The sequence below is a fragment of the Cibotium barometz genome, chromosome 40 (assembly GCF_041138505.1).
Source record: "Cibotium barometz isolate CiBa-2024 chromosome 40, ASM4113850v1, whole genome shotgun sequence".
NCBI lineage: Eukaryota > Viridiplantae > Streptophyta > Polypodiopsida > Cyatheales > Cibotiaceae > Cibotium > Cibotium barometz.
In genome coordinates this window covers 1,443,308-1,470,320 of record NC_141085.1, presented here as the reverse complement: position 1 = coordinate 1,470,320, position 27,013 = coordinate 1,443,308, and the positions used below count along the sequence as shown (strand labels likewise).

Here is a 27,013-nt window from a genome sequence, read left to right as displayed (position 1 = left end):
ACATCATTTGTATATTTGATAGCAACACAAAGTCCTTGTCGTTAATTATGAATGATGTTAAGGCATGTCAAGTTCACTGATTTTCCTAATTCCTCTCCACTAATTTCTGCTCATTAATTATTGTGCTTAAGCTCTACCTGAGCTTCAAGCTCCAAAGGCTTCTCTATCTCCTCATCTTCTATTGCATCTCCAATGCATACATTAATTTATAGTGGCATAGTGGAATCTTTTTTTTTGTCAACTTTCAAGTATATGTAGCACATTAGTGCCACATCCTCAAGCTCTAGAGGCTTCTCTCTCTATCTCCTCATCTTCTATTGCATCTCCAATGCATGCATTAGTTTATAGCGGCATAGTGGAATCTTTTTCACTGTCAAGTTCGTCAACTTTCAAGTATATGTAGCACATTAGTGCCACATCCTCTAATAAAAACCTGCACTTTTTGCCTCATGTGCCGTACATGTTTATGTGCACTTTACATCCTCTAACACAAAAATATATCTTTTTGTGAGTCTTGACTTCTCATTGTTTGGTAGTTCACGCAAGATCATAACATGCACATAATCCTTAGACGCAATAACCAATGAATGACCATATGTAATCCCTTGAAACTCTGAAAAGAGGTTGTCATAGTAAGCAAAAGTCCTTGTTATTAGGTCGGCCAAATTAATCTTGGTATTAAATATTTCTCCGATAATAGCTGTAAATCTTATTTGCAATTTCACCTCTCGTAGAGAGTTTATATGTTCGTAATCTGAGCTATTGTGAAGCAAATTTTAGCCAAAGTAGAGCAAGACTATTGAAACGCTAAGCATGTATTGTAAATAAAATCAATATTCTCACGGTTGTATTATATATATTTACATTGGTGCAAGTTTCAAAAAACTCACACGAGTAAAAAACATTACAAAATTTGTGCTAAGTGAACCTCAGCTCATAAAACAAATAAATTTTTTAAAAGTGACACATGATTCTTGGCTCATTTTATCTCAATTGAAATAGCAACAAAGCTAGAGTTTCTCTTTCTTTCTTGAGATAAATTTTATTTTTGTGAGTAGCAAATGAAGCTCTTTAAAACACGTGGGCTCTTTTTCCAAAGCAACTATCTTTTCCAAAAAGTAAGCGTCTTTTTTCAAAGTAACTATTTTTTCAAAAAGCACGAGGGTCGAGGACATTCATTTAGCATTAAACTTTCCCAATTTCCAATTATGAAAACGGCTATTTCTCAATTTCTCAAGGCTATTTCTCAATTTCTCAAGGCTATTTTTTTGAACATCGAGGCTAATTATCTCTTATCTTTTAGCATCCGAATCATCCAACCTCTTCTTGTTCGTAACCAGGTAGGTTTCCACACGCCTCTCTCACTTTAGTAAGCACGAACCCTCCCCCTTTTAAGCTAGCCCCGTTTAGGCCAAAGTAAAGGAGGGTTTTAAGAAGGTTTTTGGGTATATCATATCCCCATTACCCCACCAAATTTGGCTTTATGTTTTTTTTTTTGTTGCATTCACTACATTTTCAACAATGTTACCACCTTCAACAAAAATAACAGCTCCATTGGTAACAAACACATCATCTTCGACAAAACATCTAAGAGCAACAACCTTCCCTCAAGTAATTGTTTCATTTTCTCATGTATACATCATTTATCTTTCATTTTTTTTTTGGGTTTTAGAGGTCAAGATACCTCACCTCGCGAGGGCCCCAAGTGTGTCATGGTGGGATACCCACATTGCAGTTTACTTAAATTTCCACAAACCGCTCAAGGTGCCCACATTGAAATCTACTTATATTCTTTGCTTTTTTTCTTAGATGGCAAGGACAAAAAGACAAAAAGAAAAGTGGGGGCAGGAATAAGTCTTGTTGCTAAGACAACAAATGTAAAGAAAGAGCATGTAGCTATAAAGGGGAAATCGATAGGTCTTCTAAAGAAGCATGGAAAGGCCATATGGTTTTCACAAAAAGTGTCAGTTCTTAGAAGTATCAAAAAAGCACAAAAGACACTTACAAATGTTATCCCGAAGCTTCCTTTCCAGAGATTATACAGGAGCATATGTAAAAAACATCAGACCTTACAAGCTTTCAAGTGGTAGAGAGAAGGCCTTGATTGTTTATAAGAGGCTTTAGAAGATTTTTTGATCAAGTTTTCATAACATATTGGCTGCTTACGCTCATAGGATTACACTCATGGATAAAGATATGCTCCTTCAACAAAAATAGTGGCTCCATTGGTAACAAACACATCATCTTCGGCAAAACATCTAAGAGCAACATTTTTTCATTTTCTCATGTATACATCATTCATCTTTCATTTCTTTAGGTTTTAGAGGTCAAGATACCTCACCTTGCGAGGGCCCCAAGTGTGTCACGGTGGGATACCCACATTGTAGTTTGCTTAAATTTCCACAAACCGCTTTGCAATCTACTTATATTCTTTGTTTTTTTTCTTAGATGGCAAGGATAGAAAGACAAAAAGAAAAGTGGGGGCAGGAATAAGTCTTATTGCTAAGACAACAAATGTAAAGAAATAGCATGTAGCTACAAAGGGGAAATCAATAGGTCTTCTAAAGAAGCATGGAAAGGCCATATGGTTTTCACAAAAAGTATCAGTTCTTGGAAGTATCAAAAAAGCACAAAAGGCACTTACAAATGTTATCCTGAAGCTTCCTTTCCAGAGATTATGCAGGAGCATATGTAAAAAACATTAGACCTTACAAACTTTCAGGTGGCAGAGAGAAGCCCTTGATTGTTTATAAGAGGCTTCAGAAGATTTTTTTATCAAGTTTTCATAACATATTGGCTGCACACGCTCATAGGGTTACACTCATGGATAACAATATGCTCTCTCTAAGGAGAGTTGTGATATAGATTTGATAAATCAATTGACCCATGGCTAGATAAAAAAACCTATGAAATACTAAACATCCCTCCAAGCAAGAAACCACGTGATGTCGGGATAAAGAGTGAAGAAGTACCTCATGATATAAATACAAGAAAGGTAGCTGATTTTAAATTTGAAGTGTCTTGGAAACTTGTAGAACAGATTTCTCAAGTAACACAATAGACAATTATCACATTAGATGTAAACAACAAACAATTACTCTTGAGAACATATCTCAAGGGTTTAATGTGTGAATCTTTCCTACCTATATCAATTGAAGAAATTGCATTTCCAAGGGACAAAAGAAGGGAGATCAATAATGCAATCATTCTTCTCTCTTTAAGGTATACACTAGGCCCTTCATGATAGTCCAGAACAATATTTAAAATGAATTCTTTATGAAACTAACTTTATTTTTCTTTAGTTTATTATTCTACCTTTCCAATGCTTTGTCCAATCCCCTTTGTCCTTTATCTTGACTTTGAAAAAACCCTGAGTGCTAGGGTACATTAATACCGATTTAACCTTGTTGTATGTGTCATTAATCCATCTTTCCTCATTATCTATTTTGTTTTATACCTCAATACTATGTATAGAACTTATAACCTTTTATCTTTCTAGCATCTGCATGTACAAAAGGAAAATAGTTTAGGTCTTGTTTTTTATTTTTTTTAAAAATATGCATATAATAGACATTACAGTAAAAATAAGACTAAGAATCAAAGAATAAGTAGAATGTAAAAATAAGACTAAGAATCAAAGAATAAGTAGAATGTAAAATATGTTATCGTATAGGTCTTTAAAGAAGATGTTGACAAATTAAGCAAATGCTTAAACTCATAGCAACAACCGTGCAAAGAGAAATATCATGGAAGATTATTGAAAAAGTAACCCATAGACAAAGAAATCCTGCAACATCATGGAAGATTAACCTCCAAATCTAAAGTCTAAGCTTAATTAAAAACCTAAAGAGTGATTATTACCTACTCTAAAAAACTCCTACAAACATCATAAAATTTTAGCCTCCAAATCAAAGTCTAAACTTAATTAAAAACCTAAATAGTGATTATCACCTACTCTGAAAAAATTTTGAGTACCAAAACTTCAAAATAGAAAGCTTAAATGTCGCATGCATTATCATAACTTGGAACCTAGAAAACTAATCAAGTAATACATAAACATCAACAATGTATAATAAAAAATTAGAATCATAAATACTTGAAGGCTAATAGACTAAGCAACGTACCTGTAAATGTTTTCCTAACAAAAGAAGGAGAAAATCAAAAGCTATGATAGAGTTGAATAAGGAGTAGAAAAAAGGGAGGCGAGAGGGGGGAAACTTGAAAAAAAACAAACGAAAGGGGGGAAGAAATGAAAAGTAGGAAGGTAAAAATTTTTGGATTACGGTTTACCTTGTTGTTAAGAGTACAAAAGGTACACCTGCCACTTCCATATTTTAATATAAACCTCTAAATATTTTATTCGAGAAACTTTACCTTGTCAGAGTTGGTGTGGCAGAAGATTAAAAAAGATCCATGTTACATGGATCTTGAATCCTAGCCGTCTCATTGGCTAGGCCATTCTTTTTTTAATACCTTCTTATATGGCCCCTTATTAGTCCAAATTTCACCTACTGTCTCAGAAGCATGCCCAGTGAGGGTTATTCACATCTTGTGTCTACTTTGAAGAACTTGCCAGAACCTAAGCTAGATGGTGTGGAGATAACACTACTTGAAGAATACAAGAGGTTGCAAGAGAAGCAAAGCTCAATCCACAATCATGATGAGGCATTCTTCACAAAGAAGTTCTTCAACAATAATAAAGGCTCTTCTAGCTAAAAACTCAAAGAAGGGATACAGTAACACAAACAAGAAGAATTGTGGAAAGAATAATCACATCAAATAAAACTTCCTCTTGAAGAACAAGGTTCGAGCTCTCCTTGTTAGAAAAAAAAAGAAGCTGATGAGAAGACCAAGAGAAAGAGTCATCTCATGAGGTCAACTATGTTGTTGATGATTGGGCTATCTAAAAGAGACCAAGGACCATAACCCTCATCGGCAACTACCCCATATCATAGGCCCTCACTTTTTTAGATCTTTGTTTATACTAGGAGGCTATAGACTATTTTCACACCCATAGCGCGGCACCTGGGTAATTGAGGGAGGATTTGTTGGTAATGTTCACCCATAGTGCAGTACTTTCCCCTTTCATTTATATATGTAAGGGTCATATTGTCTACGGTCAAAATTCTATGTAACATTGAACATTATTTACTGGAGCATGGATTTAGCTAAGAAATCCACGAGTTGTACTAGGAGCCAAGGGTTTTGAATGAGAATGGTGGCTTGAATTTTGGGCCTAGATTAAGGCAGATAATGTAGGAGATGATTGAGGAGGTGTGTGACTTCATCAATGATGTATTTTTTATGCTTGTATTCAGCCTATATAAGAGGCACTCTCTAATGAAGAAATATACTTGATTCTCCTTAATGCTACTCGTGTGCTATTAGTGATTAATCACTCCTCTTAATACCTTTTTAATCATCATTAATCATGTTTATGAAGCTCTTGTCTTTCCATAGCTTTGCTTCATTCTTGCTTAGGTTTATGCTCTAGACCATGAGCTCCAATAGTATAGGGCCTTGAGCCTTAATTGTGTTGAAGTCTTCCACAATTGGACACCTTAATGTGAGAAGCGAGTCCTAGTCCATGAACTTCCCAAGTGAGTCCTAGTCCTAGTCCATAAACTTCCCAAGGGTAAAACCAATGCTTGTATTTAGGTAGGAGAAGAGGAAGCAAACTTGTAGGAGTAGATACCGTCATGGCGTTATCACTTCCCATATTGTAAGGGAAGACCACAAGAATGATAAAGAACACTTAAGGTGGTCATCACCTATAGCTCTATTAAAACATCTACTTAAATTAAAGTCTCCAAATTGAAGCTTTGTAAGTAATTCTCGGTGTGGGAATGTAGACCCTGGAGAAGCATGAAAACTTGTGTGAAAAGGGTATGTATAGAAGAAGCAATTTTGAACCTTAGAATTTGAAGAAAAATATGAGCATTGGAAAACTTAATAAAATAAGCCTTCATTTAAAAATCCTTAAATGAGTCTTAGGACTCAAGAAATGGCACGTATGGAGAAAGTAAATGAGCTCAAGTGAAGAATTAAGAGGCTGAGGAAACTAGAACATTTAATTTTTGCTTTAAAGAACCATCACTCTAGAAGGAGCTTGATCCACCCCACCACCCCCAAGCTTTATCACTTGCACTTGCACTCTCACTCTCACTCTCACTCGCACTCCCACTCCCACTCCCACTCCCACTCCCACTTGTGTCTCTGTAGAGACCCTTTTAATCTCCATAGAGCATTCATCTCTCTCTCACTTGCTCTCGCATCTCCGAAGGGACTCTTCCAAGCTCTGTAGAGGATTTATCACAATTACAATCTCCACTTAGATACATAGATTCTATCCTCGTAGAGACTTAAATAAAGATCTCCGCTCCTTAGAGGTTCAACCATAATCATGAGAAAAATAGTATAACCAAGAAGAATATTTATCTCAATCTTGAGAACTTGGGCAGAGCGATTTCACTGAGCTAAGAAGCTGCCTACACTATCCCTAAGGAAAACTTAGACGTCCTAGATAAGAGACAACACATTTTGAAACCACTATTTTAGGACACAATGGATGGTAAACATGTTTACTATTCGAATTAAAACAATTTAATTTTAATGTATTTCTAATGCAGTTTGCTAAATCTGCAAATTCTGCCTTCGCATGGTGAAGGGTTTTTGAATGCCCGGATATAGCTTACTTTTTTTTGCTCTCAAATCGTATTGTGCAATCTTAGCTTAGGCCTCTAGCCCTTGTATGGCACATTGTGGTGGTGTGAGCACATAAACGCTTTGTGTGACACATGTGAGCAAATTTGTGGGATATCTACCTACGAGAGAAAGAAAGTTGGTGTGGGCAATGGCGACTATTAGTGTCCACTCCTGCGCTTCTCTGCTCACTGCGACCACCACAACCAGCAATCACACAACTGCAACGGACTCGTCTGCGAGGCACGTCAAGCGAGCCTCCTTGTGCTGTCACTGATGACTTCTGTTTGCAGACGATTTCATTCTAATCCTCTTTTCATTTCAGATTTCTCTCGCTAAACGCAGTGGGATTAGGCTCGGCGAGGTATCTCTCGACTAAGGGCTCCCACAGACAGTGGGGCCCACTGAAGGCCGCCAATAGCGGTGGCGTTGAACCCGACCTCCCCGAAGACAACACCGAGGACACCAGAACCGCCGGAGAGGGGGAGGTACACATGGGCTAAACCTTAATTACCCTCCTAAGCCTTGCTCAGCTGAGTACAGATTAAAATCTAAAGCCGCATGCTTACAAACACACAGTCTTTGTTAAATACTTTGCTTAGGTCCTTATAAGCTGAATGGGCGATTTACAGGAGGACACTTTTGCCTATGGGTACACAGATGGACACCATACTTTCCACAAAGAAGATGCTGACGGTAATGCGATGTGTTGTAGATTATGAGATTGAAGGAAGAGACGGTGTTTAAGTAGGTGCATAACACACAGTTTTTTTGATTCAAGGAAGGTTCATCCTTCATGTAATCGAAAGAATCCAACTAACCCTATCCTATGTCAATTGAAGGAGCGTAATTGACCCTGTAATGTTTTCAAATTGATGAGAGCTCCTAAGGCTAGGCAGATAATCTTTATTACGCATGAGAAATGAGTGGATGCTTAGGGGGGAGGTGGAAGGTATTGATTCCAGCGTAGTGCTCCACTAAGAAGATGGAAAGATGGGAGATAGGGGGTGTCCATGCTTAGGAGATTCGAATGGAATTGAGTTCAAATCCGAAACCTTTCGGTGGCACTCAAGTCCTCTAGTTATAACTGCCAAGGAGTGTCGCAACGCCATGTCTTTCCCTTATTCAATAATCAAGTATATCAGTGTGAATGATTGGAAGCTAGACACTTTTCTTGTTTTCCAACTAGCCTTAGGCCCGAGGTCCTCCCATAGTTATCGTTTTTCACCGCCTGTAGGTGCTTTTTTATTCGCCCGTAGGCGATGCCGCCGAGGAAGCACCTTGTGGGGTTTTGATCCTCGGTCCTAGACAAACACCTTTACCACTTGAGCTATCACCTCATTGGCAGCTAGATGTTTTTCTTGTCATCATGATCTTCTCAAACGAGTTTGGTAGACTCGCTTTGAAAGCATCAAACCAAATTGTGATTATGTCATTTCAACACAGCTTGCCCTCGGGTAGGGCACATAGTACTAACTGCTTTGATGAGTTCATGTCATACTTATCATTGCCTATCTTCAGATGCATCTGGATGTGTATATACCCACTCAAACCTCGATAAAGCTGCCACATATATGATTGCTGGTCTGGGCCAGCTGACTCGCAGATTGTACGGTTGTAACATATTGCACATGGGTTGTAACATCATCTAACATGCAAGCGGAAGCTTATCTGATCAAGGGTAAGAAAAGCTGCAATTAATGCTAATCCTACTTAGCAAACACCCAATAGAGAAGAGGCAAGAGAGACCCTAATCTACCATATATTGCCAAATATGAATATGTGCAACGAGTTCCCAGATGTGCACTAAGATTTGTTGTGCATATCTGTGCATACTGTTATGCAAATGCAAGTCGAGCTATCCTTCTGCAGTATGCTAATGAAACATTCAGAAGAGGGCTGCAGATCTGATATCCAGATGCCCTACAAAGGTCCCTTGACTGCCCTTTTATAGCTATACACGGGGCTAGTCCAGCTGGTGGATGCTGGTCAGCCAGTTGGACAAGCTTCACGACCTTCTTAAAGTGTTCTCGGTGATGTTCACAATGCCTAGGCCATAAGCTGCCCAATACTGCTGCCCATCAGCCCAAATATGGTCTATGGTCCTGCCCCAGAAGGTGGCTGCAAGCAAGTGGCATGTCCATGGGCTGCCCCAACCAGCCATGCACATGACACCCCCTCTTGCTAATCTTGGAGCATTGGGGCACATGATGCACTTGGGATTTTGGCTGTGTCACTCTTCAAGGTTAAACAATAATCCCAAATTTGCACAAGCCTTTTCGGGTTGAATGTGATGCATGTGGGGATTGCATAGGAGTTGTTTTAAATCAAGAAGGCTATGCAACATGCATATGAGAGCAGTATGTTGCAAGCTTTGGAGCTCTCTTTGGGAGTCTATGGAAAAGAGCTCTTGGGTGTAATTCATGTCTTATACTACCATTTGGAGGATTGAATTTATGGTAAAGATAGATCATCAAAGCCTCAGGTCCTTTCTCACATAGACAAAGCTGTCCATGAGCTGGGCAAACTTCCTCTCTATGTTTCATTTATAGATTTTGCACACTGGCTGATGCATTGTCGAGAATGCTACATGTAGCTACATTTGCGGCTGCGTATTATGAGGACCTCTGTGGGATTCACATTATTTGGACTTAGATTTTGCACACATACGGGCCGCCATACAGGCTGGGACAGTAGACCCCTCTTATTTGATAAAGAGGGCTGCCATATGATGCAAAATTATCTGTGTTGTGAATCATCTCAGGCTAAAAGTAATGGATGAGTTCCAAAGCTTACAAAGCATTGTAAAGTAAGTAGACCATAGTCTAAGGTATCACCTAATTTGGAAGGTGGCCACGACATGTGTCTAGCCACCTTCTTGGCCTTGATTCAAGGTGCACTAACCTCTCCTATATCCAAGCAACAGCATATGCGCCCGAGCTGCACCTACCTGGCCTCAATCAAGCAACGCCAATTGGACCTACTCCAAGCTATGAACATGGCCGGTGCCTACAAGAGGAGGAGCTCCACTGTGGAAAGATCTAGAAGCTTACAAGCTCCCCAGCATGGACCTACAACTAGTAGATGCCTTTGTGATATCCTTGTACGGGATATAGAGAGAGTATCTTTGATTCGCCTTAGGAGGCGAAGTGTTGCTCGTATTGTCAGCATGATTGACTGTAGCAGAAGTTTGATCCATCTGTCTCATTGAGAGGTGAAGTTTGGTTTAGTCGGCTTGTCCTTAAAAGGCCATCCCAGCTCACTTTCATTATATCTTACATCTGAGTTATATACAGATTATGCATTTTCATGTCTTTTTCTATCCTTTGCCTTGCGTCAACTGTCATAGTACATTAAAGTAATATCCGATAATCTCGCAAATATGCCTTTGCTTATATCGTAGGTATCAGAGCCTAATTAGGCATCTTTTTCAAGCTGTCAGTTAGGTCCATAGAGCATCAAAGATGGAGGAACTCAAGCAAGGCCTATTTCATGCCAAGGTATGGGACGCTAGGGAGCTTCGTGTCGCCCGTACCAAGGCGAGGACTCGCGTCACCTATGGGAGGCCAGGCCTCGTGTGACCCATAGTGTGGCCATGACGTGCAACCCATTGTCAGGGATCCGAGTTTAGGCTTCCCTTTGAGCCAGTGGAGAGCCACTTGGGCGGCCAAATGGTGACACATTGAGAAATTGTTTGTTTGATCTGCTGGGCTAGATGTTGAATTAATTGCTCAAGTTGGGAAGAGAACTCTTCTTCCAATCTAGTCATATGCTCTTGCCGTGCCACATGGCTATCTTGTACATCACGTTGAAGCATTGCTAGTTGGAAAGAATTGCTATTTCTAGATTCTAGGAACGAGGGATATATCCATATGGCAACACAGGCTTGGAACCCCCGTCTCCTGCCCACCATCCGTGCACCCAACTCTCTCTCTCTCTCTCTCTCTCATGCTTTTGTGAAAGCACATCACTCCTTGCTCTTGAGCTGCAAATTGACACTCACAGGCACTCCCCTTGCTGCCGTACTGTAGCCGACTTGCTCCAGGCTGCCGTACTGAACCTGCAGTACTTGACTGCTGAACTGCACTTGCAGTACCCGACGGCTGTACAGCCTATTGCACTTTCTGTTCTTGCTGAAAACCCTATTGTACCTGTTGTGCTTACAGTAGTACTTGCTGCACCAGCTGTTGTATTGGTTGTATCATCTGTACCTCCTATACTGGCAGTACACCTTCTTGTACTGGCTGAATATCACTCTACTGCTGTACAAGATGTCCTTGTTGTGAATCGGCTCCACGTGTACCGCATAGTGCCAGGGATAATGAGGTCATACATAAATAATAGAAGACTAGGGCCACTATCATCCCTCCACCAATTTTCAGTGGCTTGGAAGGGATTAGAGTGGTGGAGGCTAAGCGCGCAATGATGTGAACACTACTAGGATGGGTGACCTCTCGGGAAGTGACCCCCAATTTCCAACATGGTATCAGAGGTAGGGAGGGCATGTTGGGATGTTGTTAGCGGAGCTGGTTGACTTGCTGATTCCTCTCAGTGGAGCTGAACAAAGGTTGAATGCGTGTACGACCAAGAATGTTGCGTCGTGCTGGTATGCCGGAGTAATCACTAGTAGGCGGCCATATGCTGGAATAGCGGGGTGACATCTCTGTGAGAGCAGGCAGACCTCTGAGCCAAGTGTCGTTAGAGCCTCTGGGTACCCTACGTCCTAGCCATTGAGGGAGGGTGGTCATGGCTAGCCATCTACATACCACATGCATAGTGCCACATACATAAATAATAGGAGACTAGGACCAATGTCATCCCTCCACCAATTTTCAATGGCTTGGAAGGGATTAGAGTGGTGGAGGTTAAGCGCGTAGTGACATGAACACTATTGGGATGGGTGACCTGCCAGGAAGTGGCCCCCAATTTCCAACATCTTTCAGTTGTTTTGTGCATTGTGGCTATTACATTTTAAGTGTTGACGCACGTATTGTTCACGAAACGGTGCCCAAGGACATTCACACCTAGCCAGTGTAGTAACAGTGGTATCAGAGCACAGTTGTTTCTCTCTTCTCAGTGGAGAAAGTCATTTGGGCGTTGGGTTCAGTGTCAACAGCCATCATACACTATGGACAGCCATGCACAGAGTGGATAGGGCCTAGGTCACATGGCCAGCCAAGTGGTACACATGCTTTTGATGCGTTGGTCAAAGTATGCATACAGGTTATGTGGAGAAGCAAACACATGTGCAACAACACTCTCAAGGCAAACATGGGATGCATGAAGATGACCCAAATGTGTTAAAGGCCAAGATGGAACATTTAATTGATGGAAATGTATATGTGATGCATGCTTCCCATGGGAAAAGTGATGGGCATGTTAGCCACTACACTTTGCCTATGGAATTGGTTAGGGAAGAATCCCGTCATGGGCCATTGGGCTGAAAGTCATGAATAATGATGGGATAGCCAAGGACAATCATGTGTCAGTTGCTACTCATATCATGGAGTATGCCCATGTAGAACGAGTTTCATGCAAGGATCCTTTGTGAATGCAAGTGTTGGGAGGCCACCTTTGCATAGGGCACACGCCTTGTGCCGCATGTTTCTCGCCATGGTCAAATGTATGTACCTACTACTGCCCCGTTGGATACGGGGAAGAGGAAGATAGATGAAGAGGGTCACTATGCCAGGAAGTTGAAGGAAGTTAAGGCTGGTGACAAATTTGTTAAGTTTGAAGCTTATCATGGCGATGATGATGCGAGCAAGGAAATGGCTTTTATAGTGTCACATGCGGAAGCTTTGGGAATCTTCTTTCAGCTCTAAACACCTTCTTGGAGCATGCTGCAAGCAGAAGATGGAGAGGAGAGTTTTCAGTATATTCTATATAGTACAAAAAGGTACATTCATGGCAAGCCATAGGCTGCCCTTGAAAAGGTGGAAAACACTTATCTAGTTCCTAATCTACTGACCACATCCCCAAAAGGAATGAGATGCCCACAATGAGCTATGCGCCTACTTTAAATATGGCTTGGGAGTATGTGGACTGGTCGACTTGTTGTCTGCCAGGTCCTTGGACCCATAAATCCCCTTTGTTGTAGCCGACATAGGAACAATCCCTTAAACTGCTGGACGACAGCCTCCTGGTCCATCCACCTCATCTTCCCTGGCAATAAAGTTGTAGAAGCTCCTAAATTTGGTCCTAAATTTGGTCCTGAATCTATTCTTTTTCTGTTGCCCTTCAAGGATTAGCCCTGTGAATGAGCATGCACATGACATCCCTCTCTGCTAAACTTGATGACATGATTCCAACTTCTGACCTTGGATGATTGTCATCATCCCCTTGTCTCCTCATGGATTCCTAAACCTGTCATCCTTCCCTTCTTGGCAACCTTTTCATTGAAAACCTTGCCTGGTCTCCAATTCCACTCTAAATCTGATGGAGATTTGTGCATCTGTTTCACCTTGTCCCCTTGCTTTCTTGCCCTATCCTTGAACACTTTCTTTGGTCGTCATTTCATGAGTATTGAGTTTGGCACTCTCACTCCACCCCTTGGAGGATCATCCTCCCTTGGAACCGTTTCGCAAAAGCCTTTCTTGGTATGCCCCAAGTGGCACCCGACTCATTTGACTTCCATTCCCCTCGGGTCTCGTGGAACACCACCAATCAACCTTCTGGGAACTTCTTCCATGACTTGTGTTACTTTCCATGGACTGTGCACCTTCATCTGGGACGAAATTAGTGTTTAGCCTTGGTGAGCCTGATGCTTTGATACCAATGTCACATGTGGAAGCTCTGGGAGTCTTCTTTTAGACCTAAACACCTTCATGGAACATGCTAATGCAAAATGCAAGCAGAAGATGGAGAGAAGAGAGAGAAATAGCTGAGTTTTCAGTATATTCTATATAGTACAAAAAGGTTACATTCATGGCAAGCCATAGGTTGCCCTTGCAAAGGTGGAAAACACCTATCTAGTTCCTAATCTACTGATCACATCCCCAAAAGGAATGAGATGTCCGCAATGAGCTATGCACTTGCTTTAAATAGGGCTTGGGAGCATGTGGACTGGCTGACTTGCTGTCGGCTCCCTAGATCCATAAATCCCCTTTGTTGCAGCCGACACAGGAACAACCCCTTAAACTGCTGGCCGATAGCCTCCTGGTCCATCCACTTCATTTTCCCTGCCAATGAAGCTGCAAAAGCTCCTAAATTTGGTTCTGAATCTGCTCTTATCCTTGCCCTGCAAGGATTAGCCGTGGGAATGAGCATGCACATGTCTTGCACATGACATATAACCCAGTTTGATATTGCCTTCAATGATGAGGAGTTTTTCGAGAAGTCAATGATTCGCCATGTGAATATGTTTCTAAAGGCTTAAGCTACTCATTGGTGTATCACTAAAGGCTCTCTAGTAGCCCTGCCCAGACATGAGAGAACTTGAAAGAGAGGTTCTATGCATAGTTCTTATCTCCCAATGGTGTGGAGAAGATCATGAGCAAGCGGGAGAAGATAGAGTCGAAGGACAATGAGTCTCAGCAAGCTTATGTGAATTAATTTTGGAAGATCTATTTGGATGTCTTACCATTTTTGTTTGTCGGTGAGCCCAAGAAGAAAAGGAAGTTCAAGTCTGGGCTTCAATCGCTTTATGAATCCGGTCTTGATATGCATCACAATGCTACCTTGTAGAATTACATAGTAGCCGCTCTTGCCATAGAGCAGTTCGAACATAAACTGTAACGTCATGGCAAAGGGGATCATGCTTTTCAAGGGCAAAGAGAGGGTTGGTCATAACCTACAAAAGGGTGGACAACATGCTAAACCTTATGTGAAAGATGCGAAAAGTGGAGGGAAGGCTATAAATTCATAGCCTAAAGATGCCTTTTAAGAAAAAGCATAGGTTTAGCTTAACCTCAGAGCAAAGAGAGCAATATGCTAAAGAGGTAAAATGCTTCTCATGTGGCAGCCAGGATCACATGTTTCATGAGTGTCCTAAGTGCAAGAATAAGGACAATGAGAAGTAGAAAAGGGTTAATGTGCATGCCATTCCCGACGTGCAAGGTGATACATGGAATGATGATAAAGAGAGGGTGGTTTGCAAAGCTTGGGAGCAACTTAAAGATCAGCCTGCACTATTTATGTTTGATGAGTGTGCCACATATTGTAACATGCAGCGGAAGTATTCGTATTGGAGGATCCTGTCACACAAATGCTCACACCATCTTCTGTATCTTGAGTTCGAGTTTAGCAATCCACTTTAAGACTTCAAACTTTAAAGAGATATGAGAGAGAGAGATGAGAACTGTACACCGTATGGGGTCCCGAATTACCCACTGAAGGGCCCCCTATCCCGTTACCGAGATAGTATTTGCTTTATTATCTTTAAAGAGACTGAGGTGTGACTGACGATAAGCCAAACGCAAGACCTTTGAAGACCAAGTGTTGGGTTGAACTGCACATTGCTGTAGAAACACCAAAGATGTCCAATCTCGAGCCTATGCACTCTTCCCAATGGAATGAGGGATGGATGCAAAGCTAGGGCTAAGAGAGGGGCTGTTTGGGACTGTTCTAGACTGAGTATGAATGCTGTAAATGAATATGAATACTGCGTTTTACCTTCACCAAGTGGCTGGAGCAAAACGATGATATGATGAATGCCGAAAATTGTATGGATGCAGAAAACGCAAGGTTTACTGATGGCTGAATGCTGAGAACTGCTGCGTTTGCTGATGGAGGGCTGAATGCACAAGCGTTGATGCTCCTCTAGCTGTAGGATGACACGCTTCTCCAAAACGCAGAGGGCTGAGTTGAATGTAGGGTTGAAGACTGATGCGCCTGAATGCTGATTGCTGAATTATGAGATGAATGAATGAATGATTATGCAAGGAATCTATTTATATGGATGCAAGGAGCCAGTCGGCTGGCTATCGGGCTGGCCGACTGCTCATGATCAACATAAATGCCTAAATGATGTGTAAAATGCTGAAAATGATGAAAAAATACCAAAAAAATCCTAGTAAATATCTTGATAAATACTGGATGATATCTGGGGTTCCTGCAATGGTCTAGATGCTATGCATGAATGATGTGCAATGTGCAGCATGCTTTTTGATGCAAACCCTAAGGTTTTTACTGACTGTATATGCATGAATGCGTCTCTTTAAGTGGGTTAAGGGACTTAGACTGACTGACTGACTTGCTATGGCTGAGAATGACCTACGTAGCTCGTGCCTGACTTATCTTGGACTGAGGATATACAATGGGGTCACGGCGTACGATAAATATCATCCTGAATGGAACTAATATTGTTACAATGTTGCACTGATGATGATGAGCCAGCTTGTCACCATGCACTACAGTGCAGAGTGCATGTGATATTCCCTCCTGCTTAGCTTGGCGGCAAGTTCATGGCTTCCAAGTAGTCTGCCAACAATTGGGGGTACTCTTGAAAGAACTCCTCGTCTAGCCATACAGCTTGGTGGGTGCCTCGATCTCAGAATTTCGTATGGAACTGACATATCCGTCGACCGGAACCATGCTTCCAACGATGAAGAAGGATTTGGTCGGGCTCGATGACTTCGGCTTCGTCTACCACATCTGGCTGTTGTTCATCTAAAACATCAAAAACTTCTGGTCCAACATATGGTTTTAGCCAAGAAACATGGAAAACATCATGCATTGTCCAACTGGTAGGCAATTTTCACTTCATGGAGACATCACTTAATTTTTCGACTATTGGGAAAGGTCCAAAACTACGGAATGAAAGCTTGGGACAACGTTTGCCCACTTGTTTCAATCTTTGTTTCATGATACACAGACAGACCCAATCCCCTTCCTTGAAGTGGACATCTCGTTTAGACTTATTTGCCTGTCTGCTATAGGCTTCCTGTGCTTTGGTCAAGCGGTCCTTGACTGACTCAATGATCTCGGAAAATGCTTCTGTGGTTTTATTAGCCTCTAGAGATGGAGACACCAATCTCGTCAAAAGAGAAGAGAAACGACGACCAAAGGTTGCTTCATATGGAGTCCGTCCGACACTGGATGAATGAGTGTCGTTCAAGATAGCTTGAACCAATGGAAGATAATGTTCCCATTTGGATTGCTGGTCATGACAATATGACTTGAGAACATCAAAGGCCAACTGGTTATAAATTTCTGTTTGGCCGTCTGTCTGCGGATGGAAGGCACTAGACAACTGTAACTTAGTTCCGAAGTTTTCAAATAATGCCCTCCAGAAATGCGAGGTAAACTTGGAATCTCTATTTGATGTAATGGTGCTAGGCAAACCACAAATTGGGTACCAATGCTTGAGAAACAGACGAGCTACGTCCTCGGCTGTGGCCGTATGCTTGCATGGGATGAGCATGCAGAATTTACTGAACCGATCCACAATGGTGAAACACTGAGTGTTCCGAGATCCGGTGGATGCTGGTAGAGGCCCTACAAAGTCCATAGATACGTCGATGAACAGTTTGTCGAGGATAGGCAAAGGTTGAAGTACATGCCTGCTGAGAAATGTGGGTGCGAAGACCAGGTGTAAACCTGTCCACATCCAGATGATATGGGACGAATGTGCAGCTCATTTTGTTAGCCAACTTGGGAGAGATGGCGTCTTCAGAACTGCCCATATCAAAAAGGACTACAAACTGTTGGCCCTTGGCAGAGCCGTAAGCTCGGATGAGGCTTTTCTGTGCAGCATCGCTCTCACCCTCTTGCTTAGCATCAAATACCACGGATGGCATAGGATGCATAGAAGGTAAAAGTTGAACCGCATTGGTGGTAGTAGGCGGCGCTGGAGGAGCTGGGGAGGTTGTGGCAACTGTGGCAGAAGGGGCTTTAGCGGCTTGTTCCGCTTGCCATTTGTGGCAATCCTTCTTACCATGCCCTATGATGTGACAGAAAAAACAGCTGTTTTCTGACTGATGCTTCTTTTGCTCCTTTGGAGGAAGATAACCTCCAGTAATGCCTGTTTTAGCCTTTTCATCGGGGGTTTTCTTAGGCTCAGATTCTTTATCTTTCTTACCCCTTGAACTGGAGCTATTACTGCCGTCCTTCTTAGCATCTTTAGAAGATGCATTACCTCTCCCTGGCTGTGCAGTGGATTGCTGCTGCTGGGGTTTGGTACTGGACTGAGATGACTGCTTGGACTTGCCTCCGTTCATCTTCATAGCCACTGAGGTGGGCATCGCAAGATGAAAGGACTCCACATCCCCCTTTGAAAAAAGAAGTCGTCGGACTGGTACAAGCCCAACTTGATTCTGATCCAAATCCAAGAAACTCTGGAAGTACCATTGTGCCCTAGGCACGGTTAGCAACCATAGATCCAAAGCATCCCACTGGGTCCAAAAAACCATCCTCCAAAACAACAAATCTGTAGAAATGGCAGGGGGAGGGCATCCTCAGAAGCATCACAAAGAGAGACAGAGGTAGACTCCTCACAATGAGGAAGGGAAGCAGGAATATAAACTGCAGTGCTAACAAAGTCCTCAAAAGCATCACTGATAGCAGAAGACTGTTCCAGAAGTAGAATCAGATCCCAAAAATCAGCAACAACAAATAAATGATCCATGTGAAAGGATCACACCTCCAGGGCAAAACACCCTCCTTGTTCTGCAAACAGTGCAAAGAACACAGGCTCGGACAAAATAAACACTGCTCAGGATCTCTGAAAAGATCACTACTCTCCTCCAAAATTTGTAAACTCCTGTCACAGAAGAAAGTCTCCGCGGAAACAAAATAGCTCCCGAAACTGATCCTAAAGTGAAGTAGTTGGAGCTAGGCCCCCTATGAGTGTAGAAAACTCCCGTGGGAAGCAAAACACAGCCAAAACATTGCTATCCAGCAAAAAAATATCACTCCACCGCCAACAGAAGGCAAGGAACATGAAGAAACCGGGAAACCGTGTAGGCTAGGAACAAAACACAGGTATAGATGCTCCAAAATCAACAAAACGCTGACTGAAATCAGAAATTCAGAATCCTCCTCAAGTACCTAACTGCCCCCAAAGCCACAATCCTAACAAGAAACCCCCTGTGCAAGTGATCTGTGTCCACTAGAGAAGAAAACGCAGCCAAACAAGGGCTACAAACCTGAAAATTCAGGTCAACCAGTGTCCACACCTCCTATGAGGAAAACCTCTGAAGAGAAGGTACCTTCGGGTCCAACAGATGAAGCCCAGGTGAAGGTAGAGCTACCAGCAAGATCAGTTCAGAAAAAATGCAGCAACCATGGTTGCAAATCTGAAAACGCAGAGGTATTCGGGGCAGTAGAAAGAGCTGAATCTGGAAACGCAGAAGAAATAGGTACACCCAAGCCTCAGATCAGCAAATCAGCATCAGAAACCTGTAGAAGAAAAAAGCGCAACAAATATGTTGCTGCTGGCCTGTACAAAACAGGCGACCAGCACTAGAGGGGGGGGGGGTAATGAATGCTGAGAACTGAGAAACGCAGCAACCTACGTGCTGCTGCCCTGAAAAACAGTGCGGAAAACATGTGTTCTCAGAGGTCAAACTGATGAAGGAGGACCACGGGCTGCTGAGAAGAAATGCCTGGAAAAGGCAGGCGGCCAGCAGCACTTCTGAGAAAAAAAAACGCAGATCTGTCCACCTTGCTGAAAACGCAAAAACGCAGGAGGGAGAGGAGGGAGCATCCAACACTGAAGATCACCGGTGCTTTGATACCATGATAGAATGTGCAGCGGAAGAAGGGAAAGTGGAAACACAGGAGAGAGAGTGAGAGAGAGAGAGATGGAGAGGAAACATAGGTGAGAACCTGCTCTCAATATCATCACCAAAAGGAATACATGTCCTGAGCAAGAGGGGAGAAAACCTTGTATGTGAGGGACTGCAGCAAACAATGCTAAGCAAGCAGTGATAAATGAGGGAGGCAAGCCAGCTATATATATGCCCATGAGTAGGCAGCCGACTGGTGATAAAAAACCTCCACGACTGGGAAAATACCCAAGACTCCATAATATGGGGAATAATGTGGGAAAATATATGTGAGGGGTGACCAGCCCCTCTGACTAACATGGTCAGCCCAAAATAGGACACCAAACAGGAAGCTATCAAGAAGGAGATGATGTCTAACAGATTGAAGCGGAGGCCACCTTTGTGGGAAAGCCAGTGCAAGTGACCCCTATCATTGGGAAGTTGCGTATTCATATCCAGGGGTATCTTGATCATGAAAATTTCTTGGTTGCACCATTGTAGGGATGTGATGTATTGCTGGGAAAGCCGTGGCATCACCACATTGAGCCATGCAAGGAGTACAAAACAAATAGGATTACTTTATGCATAAGGGCCACATGCATGTTATTGATGCTAAGAGGGAAACTCCATCCCATTTATATCTCATGGTCAAATTAATAAAGCAATGAAAAAGAGTGTTTGTGCGTACTTCAATCTTGTGCGTGAGAATCTTAAATGTGATGAAGAATAGGTAGACAGTCTTACGACTCATGGGCTGAAATTTTTAGATGCATACAAGAATTGTTTTGCGAATGCATTGCTAGGAGAGCTACCTCCCGAGAGATCCAAGGATCACCGCATTGATTTGGTGCTAGGTAGTCGCCAAATAGTCCCGTATACAGGGTAGCACAATAAGAAGAGATCATGAAACAAGTGATGGAGTTGTTGACTGAGGTTTGGTTCAGCCAAGCTCTTTGCCATAGTGCTCACTTGTCTTGCAAGTGAAAAAGAAGGATAGTTTCTTTCGTATGTGTGTGGATTACCGGGCTTTAAACAAGCTTACCATCAATAACCAGCTTCCAATCCCATGCATAGATGGCATCCTCAATAAACTTGATGGGACTGCATGGTTCAGTCCCATTGACCTTAAGAGTGGGTATCACCAAATGTGTGGCCCCACAAGATATACACAAAACGGCATTCAGGACATCATTTGGTTTGTATGAGTTTTTGGTTATGCTATTTTGGTCTCACGAATGCCCCAGCCACGTTTAATGGATCGCATTTTCCGTGAGCATCGGAAATTCACAAGTGTGTTTTCCGACGACATCTTGGTATTCTCCAAGAATGAGGAGAAACAATGTCAGCACTTGGCTATCGTGTTTGAAGAGCTTCATAAGCACAAGCTCTTTATCAATGTGAAGAAGAGTGAACTTTTCCTTTCAACGATTCATGATTTGGGACACATTGTGTCAAAGGATGGCATTAAGATGGATTCTGCAAAGATAGAAGCCATTCAGAATTGGATTGAGCTATCTTCTGTACATGAAGTACAAAGCTTTTTGGGATTATGTTCGTACTAAAGGCGTTTTATCATGCACTTTGCATGGATTGCTTCACCATTGCATGAGCTCATTAAGAAGAAGGCAGTCTTCAAATGGACCGTTGATGAGAAAGATGCTTTCTTTCACCTCAAGAATGCTGTTATGAGTGGGCTAGTAACAGTTATTCCAGACTTCCGAAACCTTTTTGTGTAGAGTGTGATGCATCATGATTCATGAAGCTGCATTGGGGCTGTCTTGAATCTAGAGGTCCATGCCGTAGCTAATGAAAACCGCCTTTTGCATGATGCCGAGCTTTCTTTGGGCATCTATAAGGAGGAGTTGTTGGTTGTAATTCATGCCTTGACCTTTTGGAAACACTACCTTCTTTGAGCTGATTTTATGGTCGTTTACATGGTCGAAAGGGTGCCCACAGGTTGAGCTGCCCCAACGTGGATCCCTTGGGCCCCGGGCGTTGGCCAATGGCCGATGCCACATAAGTGTGTGCACTAATAGGAGGTGCCCACCTTGGTTTGAGGTGGGCTGTGCCATGTGGCACATAGGGGTTGGATGCCTCCACCTCTTGCCCACCATCCATGCACACGACTCTCTCTCTTTGTCCTGCTCTCACGTTTTTTTGTGAAGGTGCATCACTCCCTGCTCCTGAGCTGCAAATCAACACACTCACAAGTGCTTTCCTTGTTGCCGTATAATGGCTGACTTGCTCGAGGCTGCCGGATTGAAATTGGTGTACCCGACTGTTGAACTGTACTTGCAGTACCCGACTGCTATACAGCCTACTGTACCTGCTGTTCTTGCTGAAAACCCTACTGCACCTGCTGTGCTTACAGTTGTACTTGCTCCACCAGATTTTGTACTGGCCATATCATCTGTACCTCTTATACCAGATACATCTTCTTGTACCGGCTGAATATCACACTACTGCTGTATCAGATGTGCTTATTCTGAACCGGCTCCGTTGTACGTGTTTGAGTAAGTGTTATTGGAAACCGTGTACTAGTACCTGTTCATTTACTTGTATGTGTTTGTGTGCATGTACTTGGTGGTGTACTTGCACCAGGGAGGCTTGAGCCATAGTCTTAGCGAGGGTGTGAGCCAAGCTCTAGCACAAGACCGCCTGTTCGTGCGTGGTCTCGGAACGACAGTTTCGCATTCACTCCTCTCTAGGTGTATGAGATCAGTGGCCAGGCTACATTGACTCTTTCAATGAGTCCAGCATTGACAATCTACTCCCTTGAGCCATGGTCTCTGTGAGGGTGTGAGCCAGGCTCTAGCACAAGAGCGCCTGTTCGTGCGTGGTCTCAGAACGATAGTTTCACATTCACTCCTCTCTAGGTGTATGAGACTGGTGGGGCCAAGCTACTTTGACTTTTTCGATGAGTCCGGCATCGACAATCTACTCCGACACCACTCTTGTTTGCTTAACTTGTCTTCATATTTGCATTTGCATTGGATTTTCTGGTTGGAAAGCCCTTGGAATCTTGCACATAGATTAAAATACTCCAATAATATACTTCAATATTGAGGGGGGGGGTCGGCCCATTCGTGGTCCTAGTGGTGGTGTACTGTGCACATAGTGCTTGTCTTTTGCGGATTATCTTGTGCACTGATGTATCTTTCATTTGTTTTGTGAATTCTGGCTATTACATTTTAAGTGTTGATGCTCGTATTGTTCACAAGACGGTGCCGAAGGACGTTCACACCAGCCAGTGTAGTTGCACAAGGTGTTCAAAGTCTGAAGAAGTCTCCTTTTCCCATTGAAGGAAGGAATCTAAGTGGTACTTATGAAGAAGGTGCCAATAATGGGACTTACTCCCCTCCTATCAAAGCAAGTCAAGGAGGACATCTCAGCCCGCTCTCTCTGCATATGCTGTTAGTCCCGTGCTAGGCGCTTGAGGCGGCCCCGCAGGGTGTGGATGAGATCAACTGAGATAGCTTGAATGGTGTGTGCTGGGGGAGTGGACTTGCCTGCAATAGTCTCTCTGTAGCATGCTCATGAAATGTGCCAGGCGGCAAGGCTATAGATGAGCTCCTAGTGATTGGCATGTGCCAACCTGTTGCCACCGAAATGCGGTGGTGGGAGAGTACCAGAGCTAGGGCCACCTCCATCATTCTTGTAGAAGAGTGTTGCGTCGGCCTCTGCCTGCCAGGCAATGGCCCCCCAAATAACGGTTCGGCAGTGGCGGGGTCTGAAATGAAGAGGCGGAGGATGCACCACCAAAACCTATTGGGCCTTCGAGCAATCCCAAAGGTGCCTACCGCAAGGGTCTAATGAGCAAGCAACTACAAGAACCGTGAAACCTTTTGGGGGTGGAAATTGCGCTAGAGGTGCTATCACAAATCCCCTCGGCCTATCACTGGGCGAGGGAGTGGGGGTGCCGTCAACCTACTCCAGAAGGATTTGACGCATAGTCTAGCAGAGTACTCGAAGGGGATGGGGTGGTTGGTGGGGTCGTGTCAACTCCACTCACCGGAGTCCCACTAGACATGTACCAAGGATCTGTTCTTCCAAAGCCAGAAGTGCCAAGATGTGATGCCCATGACCTCAAGAGGAGAGGGATCAATGTGCCACTTCCTCCCCGGTGTAGCATGCAACCGGTATGATCGTGTAATGCTCAACAAGGCCTTCTTTATACCTTTATGTTAGTGAGCATGAAGCAATCCACTTTAATTGTCATTCACAAGAGATAGTGCTGAAGAGAGAGAATGTAGAGATGGCATCAGATTGGGTCCCAATCTACCCACTTAAGGCCCCCCTCTTGCAAGTAGAAGTATTTGCTTCATTGCTTTAGAGAACTTCTTTACAATGCAGAAAACGTACCGAGGACGGTTGACTGAGGATTGCCAAATGCAAGGACGATGTAGACCAAACCTGGCTGAACCTTCAAACGGATTGAAGACAACTGTGAAGCCACTTCGGAAGCCTTATGCGCGCCCAGATCTGATGAGGGAGAAAGGCTGAATGCCGAAGAGAACTTCGGACTGCCTTGGACTGTAGCAGAATGAAGTGCTTGGCTGAGATGATGTATGCACAAGCCCTAAGACTCAAGCACACATACTTCTGCACTTGTTTACTGTTGAGACTATGAAAGAATGAGATGATTTATGCAAGGGACTGAGGGGATTCTTATAAATGAACATCTGATGCTAGTCGGTGTGCCCATATGCTGCTGTCGGTTTGTTGAATATGCTCACAACTGCAGAAAATACTTATTTTATTCCATCACTTTCACAAGTGTGAGAGTTGCTGTCCTGGCAGGAGGTTTAGGTCCAGCCCTTACAAGCAGCCCCAACAGCAGCAATCAATCCTGATTAGACAGGGTTTCCTTCTGCAGCAGATTTTTGCAGTTGGTAGAGGACGATAGAAGTTTTCCTTCCTCTTTTCGCAGCCACAGATCTTTGAGACCACTAGATCATTCCAAGCAGCTTAGTATTCAGCAGATCTAGCACGTCTCCTTGTAAGTTCAGAATATTTATCAGTCGTTGATCTATTGTGAATTTAACATTCGGTCTTTGTTTATGTTTTCTTTTTATCAGTTGATGTTTGGGAAGCAATCAAGGAGGTGTTTGTATCTGCTGGAGGACCTACTGGTGGCCAAGGTAAGTAAAACTTGGTGTGTTATTTTACGAAAGATGTAGTCACCAAGCAAGCATGTAGATGATGATGTACACAGTGGTTTTATTGGTGCAGTAGCCCCTTGTATTTTTCTTAGCAGTGGAATATGCCATAGCAGTGACATGAGACCTGAACATGGAAGTAAAGCAGCATTCATGTTGCGTCATAATGCATGGAATTCCTTCTTCATGAGAAAAGAATAACATGGCCATTTAATTGCAGCTGTCCTCGCATGGGGAACTTTACCTACCCTCTATCTGATGATGGCATACAACATCCAGGTATGCCTATGCATGTATGCGTATGTGTATGCGTTTGTGTAAATGTATATGGACATGTATATGTATGTGTACATACATGTGTCTCGTCACCTGCCTAGTCTGTCATATTCTAATATTTTAAAATTTTGTGTAGGTGGAGTACATCTTTCTTGGAATAGTTCTTTTCATTTTTGCATTTATTGGAATAGAAATGGCCAAGCCAGAGCTAGATCACGATTTCCCGCCTGAGATTTATAAAGAACGCCGGAAAAATAGATTGTCACAAAACACGGAAAAATAGATTGTCACAAAACACGGTAACTGCAGCATGCAAGCTTTAGAACCATATTCTATAGAACCGTAACACAGGTTATTACCTGAATGTACATTTGTTGTATTGTGCATTGGGACACTTTTTTAAAGGCTCCAATGGACAACATGTATAAGCTAATGTAATTCTAATTGTGATGATATATATGTTGTAGCACATGTTTTTGTGCCTCATGCACATTCATCATGGTTTGTAGCATAGAGTGGGCTTGTTCTGGCCTTAGTTTGCTTTATATGACGTGTATACTTGCACAGTTGGGGGGTTGAAGGAGTAGGGAATGGTCCTTGGGAGGACCAATGGTCCCTGGGAGGACCATTCCCAACCGTCATGTGTTGGCTGCCATAATGGTCCAATAATGTAGCATGTAGCCTATTTGTTAGTGTGCCAAATTTAATCCAAGTTGTCTCTAAACCATTTGACCTCTTAGGCCACCTTCCTATGTGAATACAAGGATACAGGAACCTAGGTTGTGTAACCATGGCTACCCCTCATGATGGAGGCCGTTCAAACATGAGCTAGCACAATACAATATGAGGGTGGAGCATTGATATCCCAACATCGAGGGAGGTTGAGACGAAGGCCCATTATTTTTATGAGATTGGTGGGAGAATCCATTGCCTCTTCTAAGAGGGGTTCGGTCCACTATCTAGGATTGGGGGAGAATCCGTTGCCTCATTTGAGAGGGGTTCGCTCAACTATCTAGGATCATTTATTTTTTTGATCACCACCACCTAGGACTTTACGTAATGGAGCTTAGATCACATCGTAGTCACTATTTAGAGAGAGCAGCCCAATGGTGGGTGATAACTCATAGCAGACCATCACTAGCTTCTTCAGCACTAATCGGTGAGATCCATAGTTGGTGATCCATATAGATACCTATGCCCACATATCCCTCAGAGGTTTCACCCCCTCGACACCCTCGAGTCACCTTGGGACCATACCCACCCGCTACAACACACTTGACATCCACAAGGTCCATAACAAATCTCCACATGGGAACTCCAAATTGGAGAGATTCTTGACCACTATTGAGGGGGACTTGGCATATACACCTATGTTGGATATTTTAGATGGTTGAAGATGTTGATATTATACTTTCATGAGCACTTATTTTCTTGTGCCAACTTGGAGATGTATCCTCCACATGTATTTACACATGTACTTACATGCTCACCATAGTGCACACCATGCTCATGTTGTTGATGACGACGAGATAGACATATAACTAGGCCATCTTTTTGTATGAGTGTTAGCTTTGTTAGTCTTTTTCTATGTGCCAGTACCACATGGAACTCGTGTACCACTTTTGGTCTTAGACCCATTAAGTTTTTTAAAGACGTTTTTAATATAACTCTCTCTCTCTCTCTCTCCCCCAAAAAAGTGCATGGTGCTCCTCCAATTGAGGACATTAATAAGTGTCATGCAAAGGTACTATAAAAGTTGTAACATTATGAGATATTGGCCATCCAAGGCCTTAGTAAGTTTTGGGCACCCAAGTGTGAATAAGAGCCAATTGTATATAAGGTATTTTCTCATAATGGAGACAATCCCCCTTTGTGCTATGAGAGTTCTTGCTTTTGTCTTGAGAGAGAGAGTAAGAGTAAGTACTCTAGCACATGTGCCTTCTCGATACTTGTATGCTTGTGTGGAGGGGTGAGAGAGTGATTGCCTTGTGTGGTGGTGTGAGCGACTCTACGGTGATAGTGTGGAGGTCAAGCTTGGAGGATTGGAGCTTCTCAAGTGAGCTTGGAGATCTCAAGGGACACGAGCTCGAAGCATTGGTAAGTTCCCTATGACAGTTGTGTTCTATTGCTTCTTCCAAAGGTGAATGCATAGAGTTCCATCTTGGAGGT

At 42.9% G+C, this 27,013-nt stretch overlaps 1 protein-coding gene across 1 annotated transcript; it reads left to right on the top strand.

The window, feature by feature from the left end:
- The first annotated feature begins 6,776 nt into the window (after positions 1-6,776).
- PNSB5 (NAD(P)H dehydrogenase 18) lies at positions 6,777-25,301 on the top strand. The gene is made up of 6 exons (XM_086779058.1): positions 6,777-6,945; positions 7,028-7,190; positions 7,335-7,398; positions 24,488-24,550; positions 24,789-24,847; positions 24,981-25,301. Exons 1-6 carry the CDS (start codon positions 6,854-6,856, stop codon positions 25,125-25,127), a joined length of 588 nt encoding a protein of 195 aa, XP_086635184.1. The 5' UTR covers positions 6,777-6,853; the 3' UTR covers positions 25,128-25,301.
- Positions 25,302-27,013: the final 1,712 nt, after the last annotated feature.

Excerpts from the sequence above, each read along its gene's own strand:
- PNSB5 (XM_086779058.1), top strand. The coding sequence starts at position 6,854 with ATGGCGACTATTAGTGTCCACTCCTGCGCTTCTCTGCTCACTGCGACC. Across the intron at positions 24,551-24,788 it reads AGGACCTACTGGTGGCCAAG|CTGTCCTCGCATGGGGAACT; the intron begins GTAAGTAAAACT and ends ATTTAATTGCAG. Across the intron at positions 24,848-24,980 it reads TGATGGCATACAACATCCAG|GTGGAGTACATCTTTCTTGG; the intron begins GTATGCCTATGC and ends AATTTTGTGTAG.